Source organism: Stegostoma tigrinum, chromosome 46 (assembly GCF_030684315.1).
Source record: "Stegostoma tigrinum isolate sSteTig4 chromosome 46, sSteTig4.hap1, whole genome shotgun sequence".
Lineage (NCBI taxonomy): Eukaryota > Metazoa > Chordata > Chondrichthyes > Orectolobiformes > Stegostomatidae > Stegostoma > Stegostoma tigrinum.
In genome coordinates, this window is record NC_081399.1 from 7,786,323 (window position 1) to 7,809,746 (window position 23,424).

General features: G+C 50.4%; 1 protein-coding gene across 1 annotated transcript in view; it reads right to left on the bottom strand.

Annotated features, from left to right (window-relative positions):
• LOC132207396 (uncharacterized) overlaps positions 1 to 20,832 on the bottom strand; it is a 39,462-nt gene extending 18,630 nt beyond the window's left edge. The window contains exon 1 of the mRNA XM_059642906.1: positions 20,749 to 20,832. Coding sequence (XP_059498889.1) covers positions 20,749 to 20,755 — 7 coding nt within the window. The 5' untranslated portion in view covers positions 20,756 to 20,832. The remainder of the gene's footprint in view (positions 1 to 20,748) is intronic.
• Between the last annotated feature and the right edge of the window lie 2,592 nt (positions 20,833 to 23,424).

Consider the following 23,424-nt stretch of genomic DNA (forward strand, 5'->3'; position numbering starts at 1 on the left):
TTCTCTCTCTCTGTCTCTCCCATTCTGTATCTCACACCTATGAGGTCTCTCTCCTCTATCTGTCCGTCCATGTCTCTCTCTCTCTCTCCTATTCTCTATCTCACCTCCGATGAGGTCTCTCTCCTCTATCTCTCCGTCCATATCACTCTCTCTCTCTCTCTCTCTCCTATTCTCTATCTCACTCCCATGAGGTCTCTCTCCCTCCATCTTTCTGTCCGTGTCTCTCCTTCTCTCTCTCTCCTATTCTCTATCTCACTCCAGTGAGGTCTCTCTCCCTCTATCTGTCCGTCCACGTCTCTCTCTCTCTCTCTCTCACCTATTCTCTATGTCACTCCCATGAGGTGTCTCTCCCTCTATCTGTCCGTCCATGCCTCTCTCTCTCTCTCCCTCTCTCTGTCTCCTATTCTCTATTTCACTCCAGTGAGGTCACTCTCCCTCTATCTGTCCGTCCATGTCTCTCTCTCTCTCTCTCTCTCTCTCTCTCTCTCTCCTATTCTCAATCTCTCTCCCATGAGGTCTGTCTCCCTCTATCTGTCTGTCCATGTCCCTCCCTCTCCCTCTCTCTCTCTCTCTCTCTCTCTCTCTCTCCCATTCTCTTTCTCACTCCCATGAGGTCTCTATCCCTCTATCTGTCCGACCATGTGTCTCTCTCGCTCTCTCTCTCTCTCCTATTTTCTATCTCAATCCGTGAGGTCTCTCTCTCTCTCTCTCTCTCTCCCATTCTCTATCTCACACCCATGAGGTCTGTCACCCTCTATCTGTCCGTCCATGTCTCTCCCTCTCCCTCTCTCTCCTAATCTCTATCTCACTCCTATGAGGTCTCTCTCCCTCTATCTGTCCGTCCATGTCTCTCTCTCTCTCTCTCCTATTCCTGATCTCACTCCCATGAGTTCTCCTTCCCTCCATCTGTCCATCCGTGTCTCTCCCTCTCTCTCTCTCTCCCATTCTCTACCTCACTCCCATGAGGTCTCTCTCCCTCTATCTGTCCGTCCATGTCTCTCTCTCTCTCTCTCTCTCTCTCTCTCTGTCTCTTCTCTATCTCACTCCCATGAGGTCTCGCTCCCTCTATCTATCCATCCATGTCTCTCTCGCTCTCTCTCTCTCTGTCTCTTCTTCTCTATCTCACTCCCATGAGAACTCTCTCCCTCTGTCTGTCCGTCCATGTCTCTCTCTCTCTCTCTCTCTCTCTCTATGTCTCTCTCTCTCTCTCTCTCTCTGTCTCTTCTTCTCTATCTCCCTCCCATGAGGTCTCGCTCCCTCTATCTATCCATCCATGTCTCTCTCACTCTCTCTCTCTCTCTCTCTGTCTCTTCTTCTCTATCTCACTACCATGAGGTCTCTCTCCTCTATCTGCCCGTCCATATCACTCTCTCTCTCTCTCTCTCCTATTCTCTATCTCACTCCCATGAGGTCTCTCTCCCTCTATCTTTCTGTCCGTGTCTCTCCTTCTCTCTCTCTCCTATTCTCTATCTCACTCCAGTGAGGTCTCTCTCCCTCTATCTGTCCATCCACGTCTCTTTCTCTCTCTCTCTCTCTCTCTCTCACCTATTCTCTATCTCACTCCCATGAGGTGTCTCTCCCTCTATCTGTCCGTCCATGCCTCTCTCTCTCTCTCCCTCTCTCTGTCTCCTATTCTCTATTTCACTCCAGTGAGGTCACTCTCCCTCTATCTGTCCGTCCATGTCTCTCTCTCTCTCTCTCTCTCTCTCTCTCCTATTCTCAATCTCTCTCCCATGAGGTCTGTCACCCTCTATCTGTCCGTCCATGTCTCTCCCTCTCCCTCTCTCTCCTAATCTCTATCTCACTCCTATGAGGTCTCTCTCCCTCTATCTGTCCGTCCATGTCTCTCTCTCTCTCTCTCCTATTCCTGATCTCACTCCCATGAGTTCTCCTTCCCTCCATCTGTCCATCCGTGTCTCTCCCTCTCTCTCTCTCTCCCATTCTCTACCTCACTCCCATGAGGTCTCTCTCCCTCTATCTGTCCGTCCATGTCTCTCTCTCTCTCTCTCTCTCTGTCTCTTCTCTATCTCACTCCCATGAGGTCTCGCTCCCTCTATCTATCCATCCATGTCTCTCTCGCTCTCTCTCTCTCTGTCTCTTCTTCTCTATCTCACTCCCATGAGAACTCTCTCCCTCTGTCTGTCCGTCCATGTCTCTCTCTCTCTCTCTCTCTCTCTGTCTCTTCTTCTCTATCTCCCTCCCATGAGGTCTCGCTCCCTCTATCTATCCATCCATGTCTCTCTCACTCTCTCTCTCTCTCTCTGTCTCTTCTTCTCTATCTCACTACCATGAGGTCTCTCTCCTCTATCTGCCCGTCCATATCACTCTCTCTCTCTCTCTCTCCTATTCTCTATCTCACTCCCATGAGGTCTCTCTCCCTCTATCTTTCTGTCCGTGTCTCTCCTTCTCTCTCTCTCCTATTCTCTATCTCACTCCAGTGAGGTCTCTCTCCCTCTATCTGTCTATCCACGTCTCTTTCTCTCTCTCTCTCTCTCTCTCACCTATTCTCTATCTCACTCCCATGAGGTGTCTCTCCCTCTATCTGTCCGTCCATGCCTCTCTCTCTCTCTCCCTCTCTCTGTCTCCTATTCTCTATTTCACTCCTGTGAGGTCACTCTCCCTCTATCTGTCCGTCCATGTCTCTCTCTCTCTCTCTCTCTCTCTCTCTCCTATTCTCAATCTCTCTCCCATGAGGTCTGTCTCCCTCTATCTGTCTGTCCATGTCCCTCTCTCTCCCTCTCCCTCTCTCTCTCTCTCTCCCCCATTCTCTTTCTCACTCCCATGAGGTCTCTATCCTCTATCTGTCCGTCCATGTGTCTCTCTCGCTCTCTCTCTCTCTCTCTCCTATTTTCTATCTCAATCCGTGAGGTCTCTCTCTCTCTCTCTCTCTCTCCCATTCTCTATCTCACACCCATGAGGTCTGTCTCCCTCTATCTGTCCGTCCATGTCTCTCCCTCTCATTCTCTCTCCTAATCTCTATCTCACTCCCATGAGGTCTCTCTCCCTCTATCTGTCCGTCCATGTCTCTCTCACTCTCTCCTATTCCTGTTCTCACTCCCATGAGTTCTCCTTCCCTCCATCTGTCCGTCCGTGTCTCTCCATCTCTCTCTCTCTCCCATTCTCTACCTCACTCCCATGAGGTCTCTCTCCCTCTATCTGTCCGTCCATGTCTCTCACTCTCTCTCTCTCTCTCTCTGTCTCTTCTCTATCTCACTCCCATGAGGTCTCGCTCCCTCTATCTATCCATCCATGTCTCTCTCTCTCTCTCTGTCTCTTCTTCTCTATCTCACTACCATGAGGTCTCTCTCCCTCGATCTGTCCGTCCATCTCTCTCTCTCTCTCTCTCTCCCATTGTCTATCTCCCTCCCATGAGGTCTCGCTCCCTCTATCTATCCATCCATGTCTCTCTCTCTCTCTCTCTCTCTCTCTCTGTCTCTTCTTCTCTATCTCACTACCATGAGGTCTCTCTCCCTCGATCAGTCCGTCCATCTCTCTCTCCCTCTCCCATTCTCTATCTCACTCCCATGAGGTCTCTCTCCTCTATCTGTGCGTCCATGTCTCTCTCTCTCTCCTATCCTCTATCTCACCTCCGATGAGGTCTCTCTCCTCTATCTCTCCATCCATATCTCTCTCTCTCTCTCTCTCTCTCTCTCTCTCTCTCTCTCCCTCTCTCTGTCTCCTATTCTCTATTTCACTCCTGTGAGGTCACTCTCCCTCTATCTGTCCGTCCATGTCTCTCTCTCTCTCTCTCCTATTCTCAATCTCTCTCCCATGAGGTCTGTCTCCCTCTATCTGTCTGTCCATGTCCCTCTCTCTCCCTCTCCCTCTCTCTCTCTCTCTCTCTCTCTCTCTCTCTCCCCCATTCTCTTTCTCACTCCCATGAGGTCTCTATCCCTCTATCTGTCTGTCCATGTGTCTCTCTCGCTCTCTCTCTCTCTCTCTCTCTCTCCCATTCTCTATCTCACACCCATGAGGTCTGTCTCCCTCTATCTGTCCGTCCATGTCTCTCCCTCTCCCTCTCTCTCCTAATCTCTATCTCACTCCCATGAGGTCTCTCTCCCTCTATCTGTCCGTCCATGTCTCTCTCTCTCTCTCTCTCTCTCCTATTCCTGATCTCACTCCCATGAGTTCTCCTTCCCTCCATCTGTCCGTCCGTATCTCTCCCTCTCTCTCTCTCTCCCATTCTCTACCTCACTCCAATGAGGTCTCTCTCCCTCTATCTGTCCGTCCATCTCTCTCTCTCTCTCTCTCTCTCTCTCTCTCTCTGTCTCTTCTCTATCTCACTCCCATGAGGTCTCGCTCCCTCTATCTATCCATCCATGTCTCTCTCTCTCCCTCTCCCATTCTGTATCTCACTCCCATGAGAACTCTCTCCCTCTGGCTGTCCGTCCATGTCTCTCTCTCTCTCTCTCTGTCTCTTCTTATCTATCTCACTACCATGAGGTCTCTCTCCCTCGATCTGTCCATCCATGTCTCTCTCTCTCTCTCCTATTCTCTAACTCACTCCCATGAGGTCTCTTTCCCACTATCTGTCCGTCCATCTCTCTCTCTCTCTCCTATTCTTTATTTCACTCTCAGTACTTCACTCTCCCTCTCTCTAACTGTCCATCTCTCTCTCTCTCCTATTCTCTATCTCACTCCTATGAGATCTCTCTTCCTTTATCAGTCTGTCCATGCCCCTCTCTCTCTCTCTCTCTCTCTCCCCTATTCTCTATCTCACTCCTGTGAGGTCCCTCTCCTTCTGTCTGTCCATCCATGTCTCTCTCTCTCTCTCCTATTCTCTATCTCACTCCCGTCAGGTCTCTCTCCCTCTATCTGTCCGTCCATGTCTCTGTCACTCTCTCTCTCTTATTCTCTATCTCAAACCGGTCAGGTCTCTCTCCCTATATCTGTCCATCCATGTCTCTCTCTCTCTCTCCTATTCTCTATCTCACTCCCGTCAGGTCTCTCTCCCTCTATCTGTCCGTCCATGTCTCTGTCACTCTCTCTCTCTTATTCTCTATCTCAAACCGGTCAGGTCTCTCTCCCTATATCTGTCCATCCATGCCTCTCTCTCTCTCGCTCTCTCTCCCTCTCCTATTCTCTATCTCGTTCCTGTGAGTTCCCTCTCCTTCTGTCTGTCCATCCATGCCTCTCTCTCTCTCTCTCTCCTAATCTTTATCTCACTCCCATGAGGTTTCTCTCCCTCGATCTATCCGTCCATGTCTCTCTCTCTCCCTCACTCTCTCACTCTCTCTCTCTCTCTCCCATTCTCTATCTCACTCCCGCGAGGTCTCCCTCTCTCGCTCTCTCTCTCTCTCTCTCTCTCTCTGATACTCTATCTCAATCCCATGAGGTCTCTCTCCCTCTATCTGTCCGTCCATGTCTCTCTCTCTCTCTCTCTCTCACCTATTCTCTATCTCACGCCCATGAGGTGTCTCTCCCTCTATCTGTCCACCCATGCCTCTCTCTCTCTCTCTCTCTCTGTCTCCTATTCTCTATTTCACTCCTGTGAGGTCACTCTCCCTCTATCTGTCCGTCCATGTCTCTCTCTCTCTCTCTCTCTCTCTCTCTCTCTCTCCTATTCTCAATCTCTCTCCCATGAGGTCTGTCTCCCTCTATCTGTCTCTCCATGTCCCTCTCTCTCCCCCCCTCTCTCTCTCTCTCTCTCTCTCTCTCCCATTCTCTTTCTCACTCCCATGAGGTCTCTATCCCTCTATCTGTCCGTCCATGTGTCTCTCTCGCTCTCTCTCTCTCTCTCCCTCCTATTTTCTATCTCAATCCGTGAGGTCTCTCTTTCTCTCTCTCTCTCTCTCTCTCTCTCTCTCTCTCTCCCATTCTCTATCTCACACCCATGAGGTCTGTCTCCCTCTATCTGTCCGTCCATGTCTCTCCCTCTCCCTCTCCCTCCTAATCTCTATCTCAAACCCATGAGGTCTGTCTCCCTCTATCTGTCTGTCTATCTCTCTCTCCTATTCTTTATTTCATTCTCAGTACTTCACTCTCCCTCTCTCTAACTGTCCATCTCTCTCTCTCTCCTATTCTCTGTCTCAATCCCATGAGGTCTCTCTCCCTCTATCTGTCCGTCCATGTCTCTCTCTCTCTCTCTCTCTCACCTATTCTCTATCTCACGCCCATGAGGTGTCTCTCCCTCTATCTGTCCACCCATGCCTCTCTCTCTCTCTCTCTCTCTGTCTCCTATTCTCTATTTCACTCCTGTGAGGTCACTCTCCCTCTATCTGTCCGTCCATGTCTCTCTCTCTCTCTCTCTCTCTCTCTCTCTCTCTCTCTCCTATTCTCAATCTCTCTCCCATGAGGTCTGTCTCCCTCTATCTGTCTCTCCATGTCCCTCTCTCTCCCCCCCTCTCTCTCTCTCTCTCTCTCTCTCTCCCATTCTCTTTCTCACTCCCATGAGGTCTCTATCCCTCTATCTGTCCGTCCATGTGTCTCTCTCGCTCTCTCTCTCTCTCTCCCTCCTATTTTCTATCTCAATCCGTGAGGTCTCTCTTTCTCTCTCTCTCTCTCTCTCTCTCTCTCTCTCTCTCTCTCTCTCTCTCCCATTCTCTATCTCACACCCATGAGGTCTGTCTCCCTCTATCTGTCCGTCCATGTCTCTCCCTCTCCCTCTCCCTCCTAATCTCTATCTCAAACCCATGAGGTCTGTCTCCCTCTATCTGTCTGTCTATCTCTCTCTCTCTCTCTCTCCTATTCTTTATTTCATTCTCAGTACTTCACTCTCCCTCTCTCTAACTGTCCATCTCTCTCTCTCTCCTATTCTCTGTCTCACTCCCATGAGATCTCTCTCCCTTTATCTGTCTGTCCATGCCTCTCTCTCTTTCTCTCTCTCTCCTATTCTCTATCTCACTCCCGTGAGGTCTCTCTCCCTCTATCTATCCATCCATGTCTCTCTCCCTCTCTCTCTCTCTCTCTCTCTCGTATTCTCTATCTCAGTCCCATGAGATCTCTCTCCCTCTATCTTTCCATCCGTGTCTCTCCCTCTCTCTCTCCCATTCTCTATCTGACTCCCATGAGGTCACTCTCCCTCTATCTGTCCACCCATCTCTCTCATTCTCTCTCTCTCTCTCTCCCCTGTTCTCCATCTAAATCCCATGAGGTCTTTCTCCCTCTATCTATCCGCCCATGTCTCTCTCTCTCTCTGTCTCTCTCTCTCTCTCTGTCTCTCTCTCACTCTCCTATTCTCTATCTCAGTCCCATGAGGTGTCTCTCCCTCTATCTGTCCGTCCATCTCTCTCATTCTCTCTCTCTCTCTCCCATTCTCTATCTCACTCCTGTGAGGTCTCTCTCCCTCTATCTATCCGTGCATCTCTCTCATTCTCTCTCTCTCTCCTATTCTCTCTCTCACTCCCATGAGGTCTCTCTCCCTCTATCTGTCCGTACATGTCTCTCTCTCTCTCTCTCTCCAATTCTCTATCTCACTCCAATGAGGTCTCTCCCCCTCTGTCTGTCCGTCCATGTCTCTCTCTTTCTCTCTCTCACCTATTCTCTATCTCACTCCCGTGAGGACTCTCTCCTTCTATCTGTCCATCCATGCCTCTCTCTCTCTATCTCTCTCTCTCTCTCTCTCTCTCTCCTATTCTCTATCTCACTCCTCTGAGGTCTCTCTCCCTCTATCTGTCCGTCCATGTCTCTCTCTCTCTCTCTCCAATTCTCTATCTCACTCCAATGAGGTCTCTCCCCCTCTGTCTGTCCGTCCATGTCTCTCTCTTTCTCTCTCTCACCTATTCTCTATCTCACTCCCGTGAGGACTCTCTCCTTCTATCTGTCCATCCATGCCTCTCTCTCTCTATCTCTCTCTCTCTCTCTCTCTCTCTCTCCTATTCTCTATCTCACTCCTATGAGGTCTCTCTTCCTCTATCTCTCCATCCATGTCTCTCTCTCTCGGTCTCTCTCTCCTATTCTCAATCTCACTCCCATGAGGTCTGTCACCATCTATCTGTCCGTCCATGTCTCTCACTCTCTCGCTCTCTCTCTCTCTCCTATTCTCTATCACACTCCCATGAGGTCTCTCTCCTTCTATCTGTCCGTCCATGCCTCTCTCTCTCTCTCTCTCTCTCCTATTCTCTATCTCACTCCCATGAGGTCTCTCTCCCTCTATCTGTCCGTCCATGTCTCTTTCTCTCCCTCTCTCTCCTAATCTTTATCTCACTCCCATGAGGTCTCTCTCCGTCTATCTGTCCGTCCATGTCTCTCTCTCTCTCTCTCCTATTCCTGATCTCACTCCCGTGAGGTCTCTCTCCCTCTATCAGTATCAGTCCATGTCTCTCTCAATCTCTCTCTCTCTCTCTCTCCTATTCTCTACCTCACTCCCATGAGGTCTCTCTCCCTCTATCTGTCCGTCCATGTCTCTCTCTCTCTCTATCTCTTTCTCTGTCTCTTCTTCTCTATCTCACTCCCATGAGGTCTCGCTCCCTCTATCTATCCATCCATGTCTCTCACTCTCTCTCTCTGAGTCTCTTCTTCTCTATCTCACTCCCATGAGGTCTCTCTCCCTTGGTCTTCCCATTCATCTCTCTCTCTCTCTCTCACTCTCCTATTCTCTATCTCACTCCCATGAGGTCACTCTCCCTCTGTCTGTCCGTCCACCTCTCTCTCTCTCCTATTCTTTATTTCACTCTCAGTACTTCACTCTCCCTCTCTCTAACTGTCCATCTCTCTCTCTCTCTCCCCTATTCTCTATCTCACTCCCATGAGATCTCTCTCCGTCTATCTGTCCATCCATGTCTCTCCCTCTCTCTCTCGCATTCTCTATCTCACTCCTGTGCGGTCTCTCTCTCGCTCTCTCTCTCCTATTCTCTATCTCAGTCCCATGAGATATCTCTCCCTTTATCTGTCTGTCCATGTCTCTCTCTCTCTCTTTCCCCTATTCTCCATCTAAATCCCATGAGGTCTCTCTCCCTTGATCTGTCCGTCCATCTCTCTCTCTCTCACTCTCCTATTCTCTATCTCACTCCCATGAGGTGTCTCTCCCTCTATCTCTCCGCCCATGTCTCTCTCTCACTCTCTCTCTCTCCAATTCTCTATCTCACTCCAATGAGGTCTCTCTCCCTCTGTCTGTCCGTCCATGTCTCTCTCTTTCTCTCTCTCACCTATTCTCTATCTCACACCCATGAGGACTCTCTCCTTCTATCTGTCCGTCCATGCCTCTCTCTCTCTCTCTCTGTCTCTTCTTCTCTATCTCACTCCCATGAGGTCTCTCTCCCTCTATCTGTCCGTCCATCTCTCTCTCTCTCTCTGTCTGTTCTTCTCCTTCTCACTCCCATGAGGACTCTCTCCCTCTATCTGTCCGTCGATGTCTCTCTCTCTCTCTCTGTCTCTTCTTCTCTATCTCACTCTCATGAGGTCTCGCTCCCTCTATCTATCCATCCATGTCTCTCACTGTCTCTCTCTCTCTCTCTCTCTGTCTCTTCTTCTCTATCTCACTCCCAGGAGGTCTCTCTCCCTCGATCTGTCCGTCCATCTCTCTCTCTCTCTCTCTCTCCTGTTCTCTATTTCACTCCCATGAGGTCTCTCTCCCTCTATCAGTATCAGTCCATCCATGTCTCTCTCTCTCTCTCTCTCTCCTATTCTCTATCTCGTTCCTGTGAGTTCCCTCTCCTTCTGTCTGTCCATCCATGCCTCTCTCTCTCTTTCTCTCTCTTTCTCTCTCCTATTCTTTATCTCACTCCCATGAGGTTTCTCTCCCTCTATCTATCCGTCCATGTCTCTCTCTCTCCCTCACTCTCTCACTCTCTCTCTCTCACTCTCTCACTCTCTCTCTCTCTCCCATTCTCTTTCTCATCCCATGAGGTCTCTCTCCCTCTATCTGACCGTCCTTGTCTCTCCCTCTCCCTCTGTCTCCTAAACTCTATATCACTCCCATGAGGTCTCTCTCCTTCTATCTATCCGTTCATGTCTCTCTCTATCTCTCTCTCTCTCTGTCTCTTATTCTCTATCTCACTCCCACGTGGCCTCTCTCCCACTTTCTATCTGTCCGTGTCTCTCTCTCTCTCCTATACTCTATCACACTCCCATGAGGTCTCTCTCCCTCTATCTATCTGTCCATGTCTCTCTCTATCTCTCTCTCTCTGTCTCTTATTCTCTATCTCACTCTCACGTGGCGTCTCTCCCACTTTCTATCTGTCCATGTCTCTCTCTCTCTCTCCCATTCTCTAACTCACTCCCGTGAGGTCTCTCTCTCGCTCTCTCTCTCTCTCTCCTATTCTCTGTCCCACTCCCATGAGGTCTCTCTCCCTCTGTCTGTCCATCCGTGTCTCTCCCTCTCTCTCCTATTCTCTATCTCACTCACATGAGGTCTCTCTCCATGTATGTATCTGTCCGTGTCGCTCCCTCTCTCTCCCTCTCTCCTATTCTCTATCTCGCTCCCATGAGGTCTCTCTCCCTCTATCTGTCTGTCCATGTCTCTCTCTTTCTCATCCCTTCTCTATCTCACTCCCGTGAGGTCTCTCTCTTGCTCTCTCTCTCTCTCTCTCTCTCTCTCTCTCCTATTCTCTATCTCACTCCCATGAGGTCTCTCTCCCTCTGTCTGTCCGTCCATGACTCTCTCTTTCTCTCTCTCTCTCCTATTCTCTATCTCACTCCCATGAGGTCTCTCTCCCTCTGTCTGTCCATGTCTCTCTCTCTCTCTCTCTCTCTCCTATTCTCTATCTCACTCCCATGAGGTCTCTCTCCCTCTGTCCGTCCATGTCTCTCTCTCTCACTCCTATTCTCTATCGCACTCCCATGAGTTCTCCCCCCCCCATCTATCCATCCATGTCTCTCTCTCTCCCTCTCTCTCTCTCCCTCTCCCATTCTCTGTCTCACACCCATGAGGCCTCTCTCCCTCTATCTGTCCGTCCATGTCTCTCTCTCCTATTCTGTATCTCAGTCCCGTGAGGTCTCTCTGCCTCTATCTTTCTGTCCATGTCTCTCCCTCTCTCTCTCTCTCTCTCCCATTCTCTATCTCACTCCCGTGAGGTCTCTCTCTCGATCTCTCTCTCTCTCTCTCTCTCCTATTCTCTATCTCACTCCAGTGAGGTCTCTCTCCCTCTAACTGTCCATCCACGTCTCTCTCTCTCTCTCTCTCTCTCTGTCTCCTATTCTCTCTCTCACTCCTGTGAGTTCTCTCTCCCTCTATCAGTCCGTCCATGTCTCTCTCTCTCCCTCTCTCCCACCCTCTCCCATTCTGTATCTCACTCCCATGCGGTCTCTCTACTTCTATCTGTCCGTCCATGTCTCTCTCTCTTTCTCTCTCCTATTCTCTATCTCACTCCGATGAGTTCTCTCTCCCTCTATCTGTCCGTCCATGTCACTCTCTCTCTCTCTCTCCTATTCTCTATCTCACTCCCATGAGGTTTCTCTCCCTCTATCTATCCGTCCATCTCTCTCTCTCTCCCTCACTCTCTCACTCTCTCTCTCTCTCCCATTCTCTTTCTCATCCCATGAGGTCTCTCTCCCTCTATCTGACCGTCCTTGTCTCTCCCTCTCCCTCTGTCTCCTAAACTCTATATCACTCCCATGAGGTCTCTCTCCTTCTATCTATCCGTTCATGTCTCTCTCTATCTCTCTCTCTCTGTCTCTTATTCTCTATCTCACTCCCACGTGGCCTCTCTCCCACTTTCTATCTGTCCGTGTCTCTCTCTCTCTCTCTCCCATTCTCTATCTCACTCCCGCGAGGTCACCCTCTCTCTCTCTCTGATACTCTATCTCAATCCCATGGGGTCTCTCTCCCTCTATCTGTCCGTCCATGTCTCTCCCTCTCACTCCTATTCTCTATCGCACTCCCATGAGTTCTCCCCCCCCCCCATCTATCCATCCATGTCTCTCTCTCTCTCCCTCTCTCTCTCTCCCTCTCCCATTCTCTGTCTCACACCCATGAGGTCTCTCTCCCTCTATCTGTCCGTCCATGTCTCTCTCTCTCTCTCTCTCCTATTCTGTATCTCAGTCCCGTGAGGTCTCTCTGCCTCTATCTTTCTGTCCATGTCTCTCCCTCTCTCTCTCTCTCTCTCTCTCCCATTCTCTATCTCACTCCCGTGAGGTCTCTCTCTCGATCTCTCTCTCTCTCTCTCTCTCCTATTCTCTATCTCACTCCAGTGAGGTCTCTCTCCCTCTAACTGTCCATCCACGTCTCTCTCTCTCTCTCTCTCTGTCTCCTATTCTCTCTCTCACTCCTGTGAGTTCTCTCTCCCTCTATCAGTCCGTCCATGTCTCTCTCTCTCCCTCTCTCCCACCCTCTCCCATTCTGTATCTCACTCCCATGCGGTCTCTCTACTTCTATCTGTCCGTCCATGTCTCTCTCTCTTTCTCTCTCCTATTCTCTATCTCACTCCCGTGAGGACTCTCTCCTCATATCTGTCCGTCCATCCCCCTCTCTCTCTCTCTCTCTCTCTCTCCTATTCTCTAACTCACTCCTGTGAGGACTCTGTCCATCCATGTCTCTCTCTCTCTCGCTCTCTCTCTCTCCCATTCTCTATCTCACTCCCGTGAGGTCTCTCTGCCGCTCTCTCTCTCTCCTATACTCTATCTCAATCCCATGAGGTCTCTCTCCCTCTATCTGTCCGTCCATGTATCTCTCTCTCTCTCTCCTATTCTCTATCTCACTCCCATGCGGTCTCTCTCCCCCTATCTATCCATCCATGACTTTCTCTCTCCCTCTCTCTCTCTCTCTCTCCCTCTCCCATTCTGTGTCTCACACCCATGAGGTCTTTCTCCCTCTATCTGTCCATCCATGCCTCTCTCTCTCTCTCTCTCTCTCTCTCTTATTCTCTATTTCACTCCCATGAGGTGTCTCTCCCTCTATCTGTCTGTCCATGTCTCTCTCTCATTCTCTCTCTCTCTCACCCATTCTCTATCTCACTCCCATGAGATCTGTCTCCCTCTATCTGTCCGTCCATGCCTCTCGCTCTCACTCTCTCTCTCTCTCTCTCTCCTATTTTCTATCTCAATCCCATGAGGTCTGTCTCCCTCGATCTGTCCATCCATGTATCTCTCGCTCTCTCTTCCTATTCTCTTTCTCACTCCCATGAGGTCTCTCTCCCCCTATCTATCCATCCATGTCTCTCTCTCCCCCCCTCTCTCTCTCTCCCTCTCCCATTCTGTATCTCACACCCATGAGGTCTCTCTCCCTCTATCTGTCCATCCATGCCTCTCTCTCTCTCTCTTATTCTCTATTTCACTCCCATGAGGTCTCTCTCCCTCTATCTGTCCGTCCATGTCTCTCGCTCTCTCTCTCTCTCCTATTCTCTATCTCACTCCCATGAGGTCTCTCTCCCTCTATCTATCCATCCATGTCTCTCTCTCTCCCTCGATCTCTCTCTCTCTCTCTCTCCCATTCTCTTTTCATCCCATGAGGTCTCTCTCCCTCTATCTGGCCATCCTTGTCTCTCCCTCTCCCTCTGTCTCCAATTCTCTATCTGACTCCCATGAGGTCTCGCTCCCTCTATCTATCCGTCCATGTCTCTCTCTCTCTCTCTCTCTGACTCATCTTCTCTATCTGATTCCCATGAGGTCTCTCTCCCTCTGTCTGTCCGTCTATCTCTCTTTCTCTCTCTCTCTCTCTCTCTCTCTCCTATTCTCTATCTCACTCCCATGAGTTCTCTCTCCCTCTATCTGTCTCTCTCTTTCTGTCTCTCCTATTTTCTATCTGACTCCCGTCAGGTCTCTCTCTCACTCTCTCTCCTTCTCTCTCTCTCCTATTTTCTATCTCACTCCCATGAGGTCTCTCTCCCTCTGTCTGTCCGTCACGTCTCTCTCTTTCTCTCTCTCTCCTATTCTCTATCTCACTCCTGTGAGGTCTCTCTCCCGCTATCTGTCCGTCCATGTCTCTCTCTCTCTCTCTCTCTCACTCCTATTCTCTATCTCACTCCCATGAGTTCTCTCTCCCTCCATCTATCCGTCCATGTTTCTCCCTCTCTCTGTCCGTCTCATCTTCTCTATCTCAGTCCATTGAGGTCTCGCTCCCTCTATCTGTCTGTCCATGTCTCTCTCTCTCTCTCTCACTCTCTCCTATTCTCTACCTGACTCCCATGAGGTCTCTCTCCCTCTATCTGTCCGTCTATCTCTCTTTCTCTCTCCCTCTCTCTCTCTCTCTCTCTCTCTCTCCTATTCTCTATCTCACTCCCATGACGTCTCTCTCCCTCCATCTGACCGTCCTTGTCTCTCACTCTCCCTCTGTCTCCCAATGTCTATCTCACTCCCACGTGGCCTCTCTCCCTCTATCTATCCGTCCCTGTCTCTCTCTCTCTCTCTCTCTGTCTCCAATTCTCTATCTCACTCCTGTGAGGTCTCTCTCCCTCTATCTGTCCGTCCATGTCTCTCTCTCTCTCTCCCTCCTAATCTCAATCTCACTCCCATGAGGTCTGTCTCCCTCTATCTCTCCGTCCATGTCCCTCTTTCTCCCTCTCTCTCTCTCCCATTCTCTTTCTCACTCCATTGAGGTCTCTCTCCCTCTATCTGTCCGTCCATGTCTCTCCCTCTCCCTCTCTCTCCTAATCTCTATCTCACTCCCATGAGGTCTGTCTCCCTCTATCTGTCCGTCCATATCTCTCGCTCTCTCTCTCTCCTATTCTCTATCTCACTCCCATGAAGTCTCTCTCTCTCTATCTATCTGTCCATGTCTCTCTCTCTCCCACACACACACACTCTCTCTCTCTCTCTACCATTCTCTTTCTCATCCCGTGAGGTCTCTCTCCCTCTGTCTGTCCGTCCATCTCTCTCTCTCTCTCTCTCCTGTTCTCTATCTCACTCCCATGAGGTCTCACTCCCTCTATCTCTCCGTCCTTGTCTCTCTCTCTCTCTCTCTCTGTCTCATCTTCTCTATCTCACTCCATGTGCTCTCTCTCCCTCTATCTGTCCGTCCACGTCTCTCTCTCTCTCACTCTCCTATTTTCTATCTCACTCCCGTGAGATCTCTCTCTCGCTCTCTCTCCCATTCTCTATCTCACACCCATGAGGTCTCTCTCCCTCGATCTGTCCATCCATGTCTCTCTCTTCTCTCTCCTATTCTCTATTTCGCTCCCATGAGTTCTCTCTCCCTCTATCTGTCCATCTATCTCTCTTTCTCTCTCTCTCCTATTCTCTATCTCACTCCGATGAGGTCTCTCTCTCTCTATCTATCTGTCCATGTCTCTCTCTCTCCCACACACACACACTCTCTCTCTCTCTCTACCATTCTCTTTCTCATCCCGTGAGGTCTCTCTCCCTCTGTCTGTCCGTCCATCTCTCTCTCTCTCTCTCTCCTAATCTCTATCTCACTCCCATGAGGTCTGTCTCCCTCTATCTGTCCGTCCATATCTCTCGCTCTCTCTCTCTCCTATTCTCTATCTCACTCCCATGAAGTCTCTCTCTCTCTATCTATCTGTCCATGTCTCTCTCTCTCCCACACACACACACTCTCTCTCTCTCTCTACCATTCTCTTTCTCATCCCGTGAGGTCTCTCTCCCTCTGTCTGTCCGTCCATCTCTCTCTCTCTCTCTCTCCTGTTCTCTATCTCACTCCCATGAGGTCTCACTCCCTCTATCTCTCCGTCCTTGTCTCTCTCTCTCTCTCTCTCTGTCTCATCTTCTCTATCTCACTCCATGTGCTCTCTCTCCCTCTATCTGTCCGTCCACGTCTCTCTCTCTCTCACTCTCCTATTTTCTATCTCACTCCCGTGAGATCTCTCTCTCGCTCTCTCTCCCATTCTCTATCTCACACCCATGAGGTCTCTCTCCCTCGATCTGTCCATCCATGTCTCTCTCTTCTCTCTCCTATTCTCTATTTCGCTCCCATGAGTTCTCTCTCCCTCTATCTGTCCATCTATCTCTCTTTCTCTCTCTCTCCTATTCTCTATCTCACTCCGATGAGGTCTCTCTCCCTCTATCTGTCCGTCCATGTCTCTCTCTCTCTCACTCTCCTATTTTCTATCTCACTCCCGTGAGATCTCTCTCTCGCTCTCTCTCCCATTCTCTATCTCACACCCATGAGGTCTCTCTCCCTCGATCTGTCCATCCATGTCTCTCTCTTCTCTCTCCTATTCTCTATTTCGCTCCCATGAGTTCTCTCTCCCTCTATCTGTCCATCTATCTCTCTTTCTCTCTCTCTCCTATTCTCTATCTCACTCCGATGAGGTCTCTCTCCCTCTATCTGTCCATCTATCTCAATTTCTCTCTCCCTCTCTCTCCTCTTCTCTATCTCACTCCCATGAGTTCCCTCTCCCTCTATCTGTCCGTCCATGTGTGTGTCTCTCTCTCTCTCTCTTTCTCTCTCTCTCGCTCCTATTTTCTATCTGACTCCCGTGAGGTCTCTCTCTCGATCTCTCTCTCTCTCTCTCTCTCCCATTCTCTATCTCACACTCGTGAGGTCTCTCTCCCTTGATCTGTCCGTCCATGTCTCTCTCTCTCTCTCCCCCATTCTCTATCTCACTCCCATGAGGTCTCTCTCCCTCTATCTTTCCGTCCGTGTCTCTCCATCTCTCTCTCTCTCCCATTCTCTATCTCAATCCCGTGAGGTCTCTCTCTCGCTCTCTCTCTCTCTCTCTCTCTCTCCTATTCTCTATCTCACTCCAGTGAGGTCTCTCTCCCTCTCTCTGTTCGTCCGTGTCTCTCTCTCTCTCTCCCTCTCCTATTCTCAGTCTCACTCCAGTGAGGTCTCTCTCCCTCTATCTATCCGTCCATGAACCCTCTCTCTCTCTCTCTGTCCTATTCTCTATTTCACTCCCATGACGTCTCTCTCCCTCTGTCTGTCCGTCCATGTCTCTCTCTTTCTCTCTCCTATTCTCTATCTCACACCCGTGAGGTCTCGCTCCCCTATCTGTCCGTCCATCTCTCTCTCTCTCCTATTCTCAATCTCACTCCCACGTGGCCTCTCTCCCTCTATCTGTCCGTCCATCTCTCTCACTCTCTCTCTCTCCTGTACTCTATCACACTCCGATGAGGTCTCGCTCCCTCTATCTATCCGTCTATGTCTCTCTCTCTCTCTCTCTCTCTCTCCTATACTCTATTATAATCCCGTGAGGTCTCTCTCCCTCCATCTTTCTGTCCGTGTCTCTCCCTCTCTCTCACTCCTATTCTCTATCTCACTCCTGTGAGGTCTCTCTCCCACTGTCTGTCCGCCCATGTCTCTCTCTTTCTCTCTCTCTCCTATTCTGTATCTCACACCCATGAGGACTCTCTCCTTCTATCTGTCCGTCCATGCCTCTCTCTCTCTCTCTCTCTCTCTGTCTCCTATTCTCTATCTCACTCCCATGAGGTCACTCTCCCCCTATCTATCCATCCATGTCTCTCTCTCTCTCTCTCTCTCTCTCCCTCTCCCATTCTGTATCTCACACCCATGAGGTCTCTCTCCCTCTATCTGTCCGTCCATGTCTCTCTCTCTCTCTTTCTCACCCATTCTCTATCTCACTCCCGTGAGGTCTCTCTCTCGCTCTCTCTCTCTCTCTCCTATTCTCTGTCCCACTCCCATGAGGTCTCTCTCCCTCTGTCTGTCCATCCGTGTCTCTCCCTCTCTCTCCTATTCTCTATCTCACTCACATGAGGTCTCTCTCCCTGTATGTATCTGTCCGTGTCGCTCCCTCTCTCTCCCTCTCTCCTATTCTCTATTTCACTCCCATGAGGTCTCTCTCCCTCTATCTGTCTGTCCATGTCTCTCTCTTTCTCACCCCTTCTCTATCTCACTCCCGTGAGGTCTCTCTCTTGCTTTCTCTCTCTCTCTCCTATTCTCTATCTCACTCCCATGAGGTCTCTCTCCCTCTGTCTGTCCGTCCATGACTCGCTCTTTCTCTCTCTCTCTCCTATTCTCTATCTCACTCACATGAGGTCTCTCTCCCTGTATGTATCTGTCCGTGTCGCTCCCTCTCTCTCCCTCTCTCCTATTCTCTATCTCACTCCCATGAGGTCTCTCTCCCTCTATCTGTCTGTCCATGTCTCTCTCTTTCTCACCCCTTCTCTATCTCACTCCCATGAGGTCTCTCTCTTGCTCTCTCTCTCTCTCTCTCTCTCTCTCCTATTCTCTATCTCACTCCCATGAGGTCTCTCTCCCTCTGTCTGTCCGTCCATGACTCTCTCTTTCTCTCTCTCTCTCCTATTCTCTATCTCACTCCCATGAGGTCTCTCTCCCTCTGTCTGTCCATGTCTCTCTCTCTCTCTCTCTCTCCTATTCTCTATCTCACTCCCATGAGGTCTCTCTCCCTCTATCTGTCCATCCGTGTCTCTCCCTCTCTCTCTCTCTCTCTCTCTCTCTCCTATTCTCTATCTCACTCCCATGAGGTCTCTCTCCCTGTAGCTATCCGTCCGTGTCGCTCCCTCTCTCCCCCTCTCTCCTATTCTCTATCTCACTCCCATGAGGTCTGTCTCCCTCTATCTGTCCATCCATGCCTCTCTCTCTCTCTCTCTCTCTCCTATTCTCTATCTCACTCCCATGAGGTCTCTCTCCCTCTGTCTGTCCGTCCATGACTCTCTCTTTCTCTCTCTCTCTCCTATTCTCTATCTCACTCACATGAGGTCTCTCTCCCTGTATGTATCTGTCCGTGTCGCTCCCTCTCTCTCCCTCTCTCCTATTCTCTATCTCACTCCCATGAGGTCTCTCTCCCTCTGTCTGTCCGTCCATGACTCTCTCTTTCTCTCTCTCTCTCCTATTCTCTATCTCACTCCCATGAGGTCTCTCTCCCTCTGTCTGTCCATGTCTCTCTCTCTCTCTCTCTCTCCTATTCTCTATCTCACTCCCATGAGGTCTCTCTCCCTCTATCTGTCCATCCGTGTCTCTCCCTCTCTCTCTCTCTCTCTCTCTCTCCTATTCTCTATCTCACTCCCATGAGGTCTCTCTCCCTGTAGCTATCCGTCCGTGTCGCTCCCTCTCTCCCCCTCTCTCCTATTCTCTATCTCACTCCCATGAGGTCTCTCTCCCTCTATCTGTCCATCCATGCCTCTCTCTCTCTCTCTCTCTCCTATTCTCTATCTCACTCCCCTGAGGTCTCTCTCCCTCTATCTTTCTGTCCGTGTCTCTCCCTCTCTCTCTCTCCCATTCTCTTTCTCACTCCCATGAGGTCGCTCTCCCTCTATCTGACCGTCCTTGTCTCTCCCTCTCCCTCTCTCTCTCTCTCCTAATCTCTATCTCAGTCCCATGAGATCTCTCTCCCTCTATCTGTCCGTCCATGTCTCTCTCTGTCTCTTATTCTCTTTCTCACTCCCACGTGGCCTCTCTCCCTCTATCTATCCTTCCATGTCTCTCTCTCTCTCTCTTTCTCCTGTACTCTATCACACTCCCGTGAGGTTTCTCTCCCTCTATCTATCCATCTGTGTCTCTCCCCCTCTCTCGCTCTCTCACATTCTCTATCTCACTCCCCTGAAGTCTCCCTCTCTTTTTCTCTCTCTCTCCTATACTCTATCTCACTCCCATGTGGTCTCCCATCCCTCTATCTGTCCGTCCATGTCTCTGCCTCTCTCTCTCTCTCCTATTCTGTATCTCACTCCCATGAGGTCTCTCTCCCTCTATCAATCCGTCCATGTCTCTCTCTCTCTCTCTCTCTCTCTCTCTCTCTCTCCGTCTGTCTCTTATTCTCTATCTCACTCCCACGTGGTTTCTCTCCCTCTATGTATCCATCCATCTCTCTCCCATTCTCTCTCTCCCTCCCACGAGGTCCCTCTCCCTCTGTCTATCCATCCGTGTTTCTCTCTCCCTCTCTCTCCTATTCTCTATCGCTTTCCTATGAGATTTCTCTCCTTTTGTCTATCTGTCCGTGTCAGTCTCTCTCTCTCTCTCTCTCTCTCTCTCTCTCATTCTTTATCTCACTCCCACACGGTCTCTCTTCCTCTATCTATCCGTTCGTGTCCCTCTCTCTCTCTCTCTCTCTCTCTCTCTCCTTTTCCCTATCTCACTCCCACATGGCCTCTCTCCGTCTATCTATCCATTTGTGTGTCTCTCTCTCTCTCTCTCTCTCCCATTCTCAATGTCACTCCCACAAGGTCTGTCTCCCTCTGTCTATCCGTCCGCCTCTCTCGCTCTCTCTCTCTCTCTCTCTGTCCCATGAGGCCTCTCTCCCTCTATCTATCGGTCTGTGTCTCTATCTCTCCCCCCACTGGAATCTGAAAGTTCTGTGGATCCTGTAATCCCGAGGCAAGGTTCTGATTTCTCTCCACAGACACTGCCAGACATGCTAAGCTTTCCCAGCAACTTTCTCTCTCTCTCTCTCTCTCTCTCTCTCTCTCTCTCTCTCTCTCTCTCCCCTATTCCCTCTCTCTCACTCTCCCTAGTCGTCTCTCCCCCAACCCATCCATCCGGGTCTCTATCTTTCTCTCTCTCTCCCCCCCTCTCTCTCTCCCATTCCCTCTGTTTCACTCCCCCTAGTCTTGTCTCCCTCAAACTATCCATCCCTGTCTCTCCTTTTGCCCCTCTCTCTCTCCCATTCTCCGTGTCTCACTTCCATTAATCGCCTCTCTGAACATTACCTTAACTCTACCTCTATCTCTTCCTCTCTCTGCCTCCCCATCTGTCAATCATACCGCCTCTCTGCCTTCTCTATTCCCCCCTCTGTGTGTGTCTCGCTCTCTCTCCTTCACAGGCGAGTCCACTGTCAAACTGTCGAGTCTCCTACCCCACACTCTGCCGCAGTTTCACACAAGTACCGAAGGTGGGTGAGATTTAGCAGAAGCTGTCATGCTCCGCTCCTGAGCTGGTGTAATGACTCGCCTCTTATTGATATAAGCTCTGATCTTCCCACACCCTGTGCCCTTCCCCAACCAGCCTTCCCGCCTGCACACACACCCTCCTCACCAACCCCCAAATAATAATGAACTTACTGTGCATGCTGCAAGACTGTCTTTGACTGTAGAGCACTCAGAAGCTTTTCTGCATTTGCACAACTTCAGTACATGCTGCTACACGGGCTCTCTCTCTATATATATGTACATATCCAGAAGCCAAGGCAGAGGTGAGAGCTCAGGTACATAGACTCAGCCCCCAGTCAGACACTCAGGGAGCGACACACTGATTATCCGACAAGTGAATACCAAGAAAGGGGAGAGGCAATGGGAGCCAGGTCACTGCCTTAGAGGGGAGAGAGGAATATTATTCAAAATCCTGCGAAAACTCTCTTGCGAAATCGATTTGAGAGAGAGGGAGAGACTTTCCGAGAGCTAACTTCAAAAGCCAAAGTTTGAGAGAGTGATGGAACTTGTCACACCACGAGCCAGGGAGAGAAAGAGAGAGAAACGGACAAAGAGGGAGATATAGAGACTGGTAGAGAGATGGAGAGGCTACCATAGACATAGAGAGAGGGTTAGAGATAGGGAGAGTGATAGAGGGAGGGAGAGATTTAGAGCCAGAGAGATAGAAAAAGAGAGAGATGGACAGAGAGAGAGTGATAGACAAATAGAGAAAGTGAGAGATAGACACAGAGAGAGAGCTAGATATACAACCAGGAGAGAGAGAAAGAGAGAGAGAGATGGGGAAAGAGAGAGAGAGAGTGATAGACATTTAGAGAGAGTGAGAAATAGACTCACAGAGAGAGACATAGATAAATAGAGAGAGAGATGGGGAAAGAGAGAGAGAGAGTGATAGACATTTAGAAAGAGTGAGAGACAGACACAGAGAGAGAGACATCGATATATATATAGAGAGAGAGAGTTGGGAGAAAAGAGAGAGAGAGAGAGAGAGACGATTTTGAGGGTGGAATATTTCTTTCTGAACATGTGGGTGTTGCTAGCTGCACCAGCTTTGATCGGCAAAATCCGTTTTACACTGGGAAGGCGCTGATAAGCTTCTTTCTCAGACCGCAACATTCCTTGTAGAGAGAGATTAACACTGACAGTGATAACTGTCAGTGCTGAGGGAGTGGGCACTGTCAGAGGGTCAGAGCTGAGGGAGCGGGCACTGTTGGAGGGTCAGTGCTGAGGGAGCGGGCACTGTCGGAGGGTCAGTGCTGAGGGAGCGGGCACTGTCGGAGGGTCAGTGCTGAGGGAGTGGGCACTGTCGGATGGTCAGTGCTGAGGGAGCGGGCACTGTTGGTGGGTCAGTGCTGAGGGAGCGGGCGCTGTGGGAGGGTCAGTGCTGAGGGAACGGGCACTGTCGGAGGGTCAGTGCTGAGGGAGCGGGCACTGTCGGAGGGTCAGTGCTGAGGGAGTGGGCACTGTCGGATGGTCAGTGCTGAGGGAGCGGGCGCTGTGGGAGGGTCAGTGCTGAGGGAGCGGGCACTGTCAGAGGGTCAGTGCTGAGGGAGCGGGTACTGTCGGAGGGTCAGTGCTGAGGGAGTGGGCACTGTCAGAGGGTCAGTGATGTGGGAGCGGGTACTGTCGGAGGGTCAGTGCTGAGGGAGTGGGCACTGTCAGAGGGTCAGTGCTGTGGGAGCGGGTACTGTCGGAGGGTCAGTGCTAAGGGAGCGGGTACTGTCGGAGGGTCAGTGCTAAGGGAGCGGGCACTGTCGGAGGGTCAGTGCCGAGGGAGCGGGCACTGTCGGAGGGTCAGTGCTGTGGGAGCGGGCACTGTCGGAATGCGTACACAATGAAATGATAAAAAATGCCAATTGCAGCGGGCGATTTGGCGCCATGGGGTCATCTGACAATTTCACAGGAAGGTGGCTGGTCTAACAATCCTCATGCACCAAAAGTGAAGTTGCTGGAAAAGCTCAGCAGGTCTGGCAGCATCTATTGGAGAGAAATCAATGTTACCACTTCGTTCTGGCGACCCTTCCTCAGAACTGATGGTGCCTGGGAAAATGTCAGTTTACATGCAGAAAATAGGGAGGTGGGAGGGATGGGGAGTAAACGATAGGATAGATCCCAAAGAGGGAGAAAAAGAGTTGGACAGACAAAGGAGTTGCTAACGATCAGGCTGGGAGGGTGAGTAGCTGTTAATGGGGACTGTTAGTGACTAATAACAGGGGGTGTGTAGTGGCAGGCTATGTGGTAACAAGGCCTGGTGTGTGGGGTTGGTGGCTGGGACATGGGAGAGTTTAGGCCCTAAAATTATTGAACTCAATATTGAGTCTGGACGGCTGTAGGGTCCCCAAGTGGAAAATGAGGTGTTGTTCCTCCAGCTTGCGTTGGGCTTCACTGGAACATTGTAGCAAGCCAGAGACGGACATGTTGGCCAGGGAGCAGGGTGATGCATTGAAGTGGCAGGCAACAGGTAGTTCAGGGTTGTTTTTGCAAGTAGAACATAGGTGCTGTGCGAAGCGGTCGCCAAATCTACGCCAATGTAGAGGAGACCACATTGTGAGCAGCAAATGCAGTAGACTAGATTCTTGGAAGTGCAGTTGAAGTGTTGCTTCATGTGAGGTATGTTTGGGCCTTGGATTCTGGGGAGGGAGGAGGTAAATGCACAAGCGTTGCACCTTTGCTGGTTACAGGGGAAAGTGCCGTAAGGCTGTGTAGAGGTGTTTGGGGTGAAGGAAGTGTGGACCAGGGTTTCCCGGAGGGTATGATCCCTGCAGAAAGCGGACAAGCGAGGGGAGGGGAATATGTGTCCGGTGGTGGCAA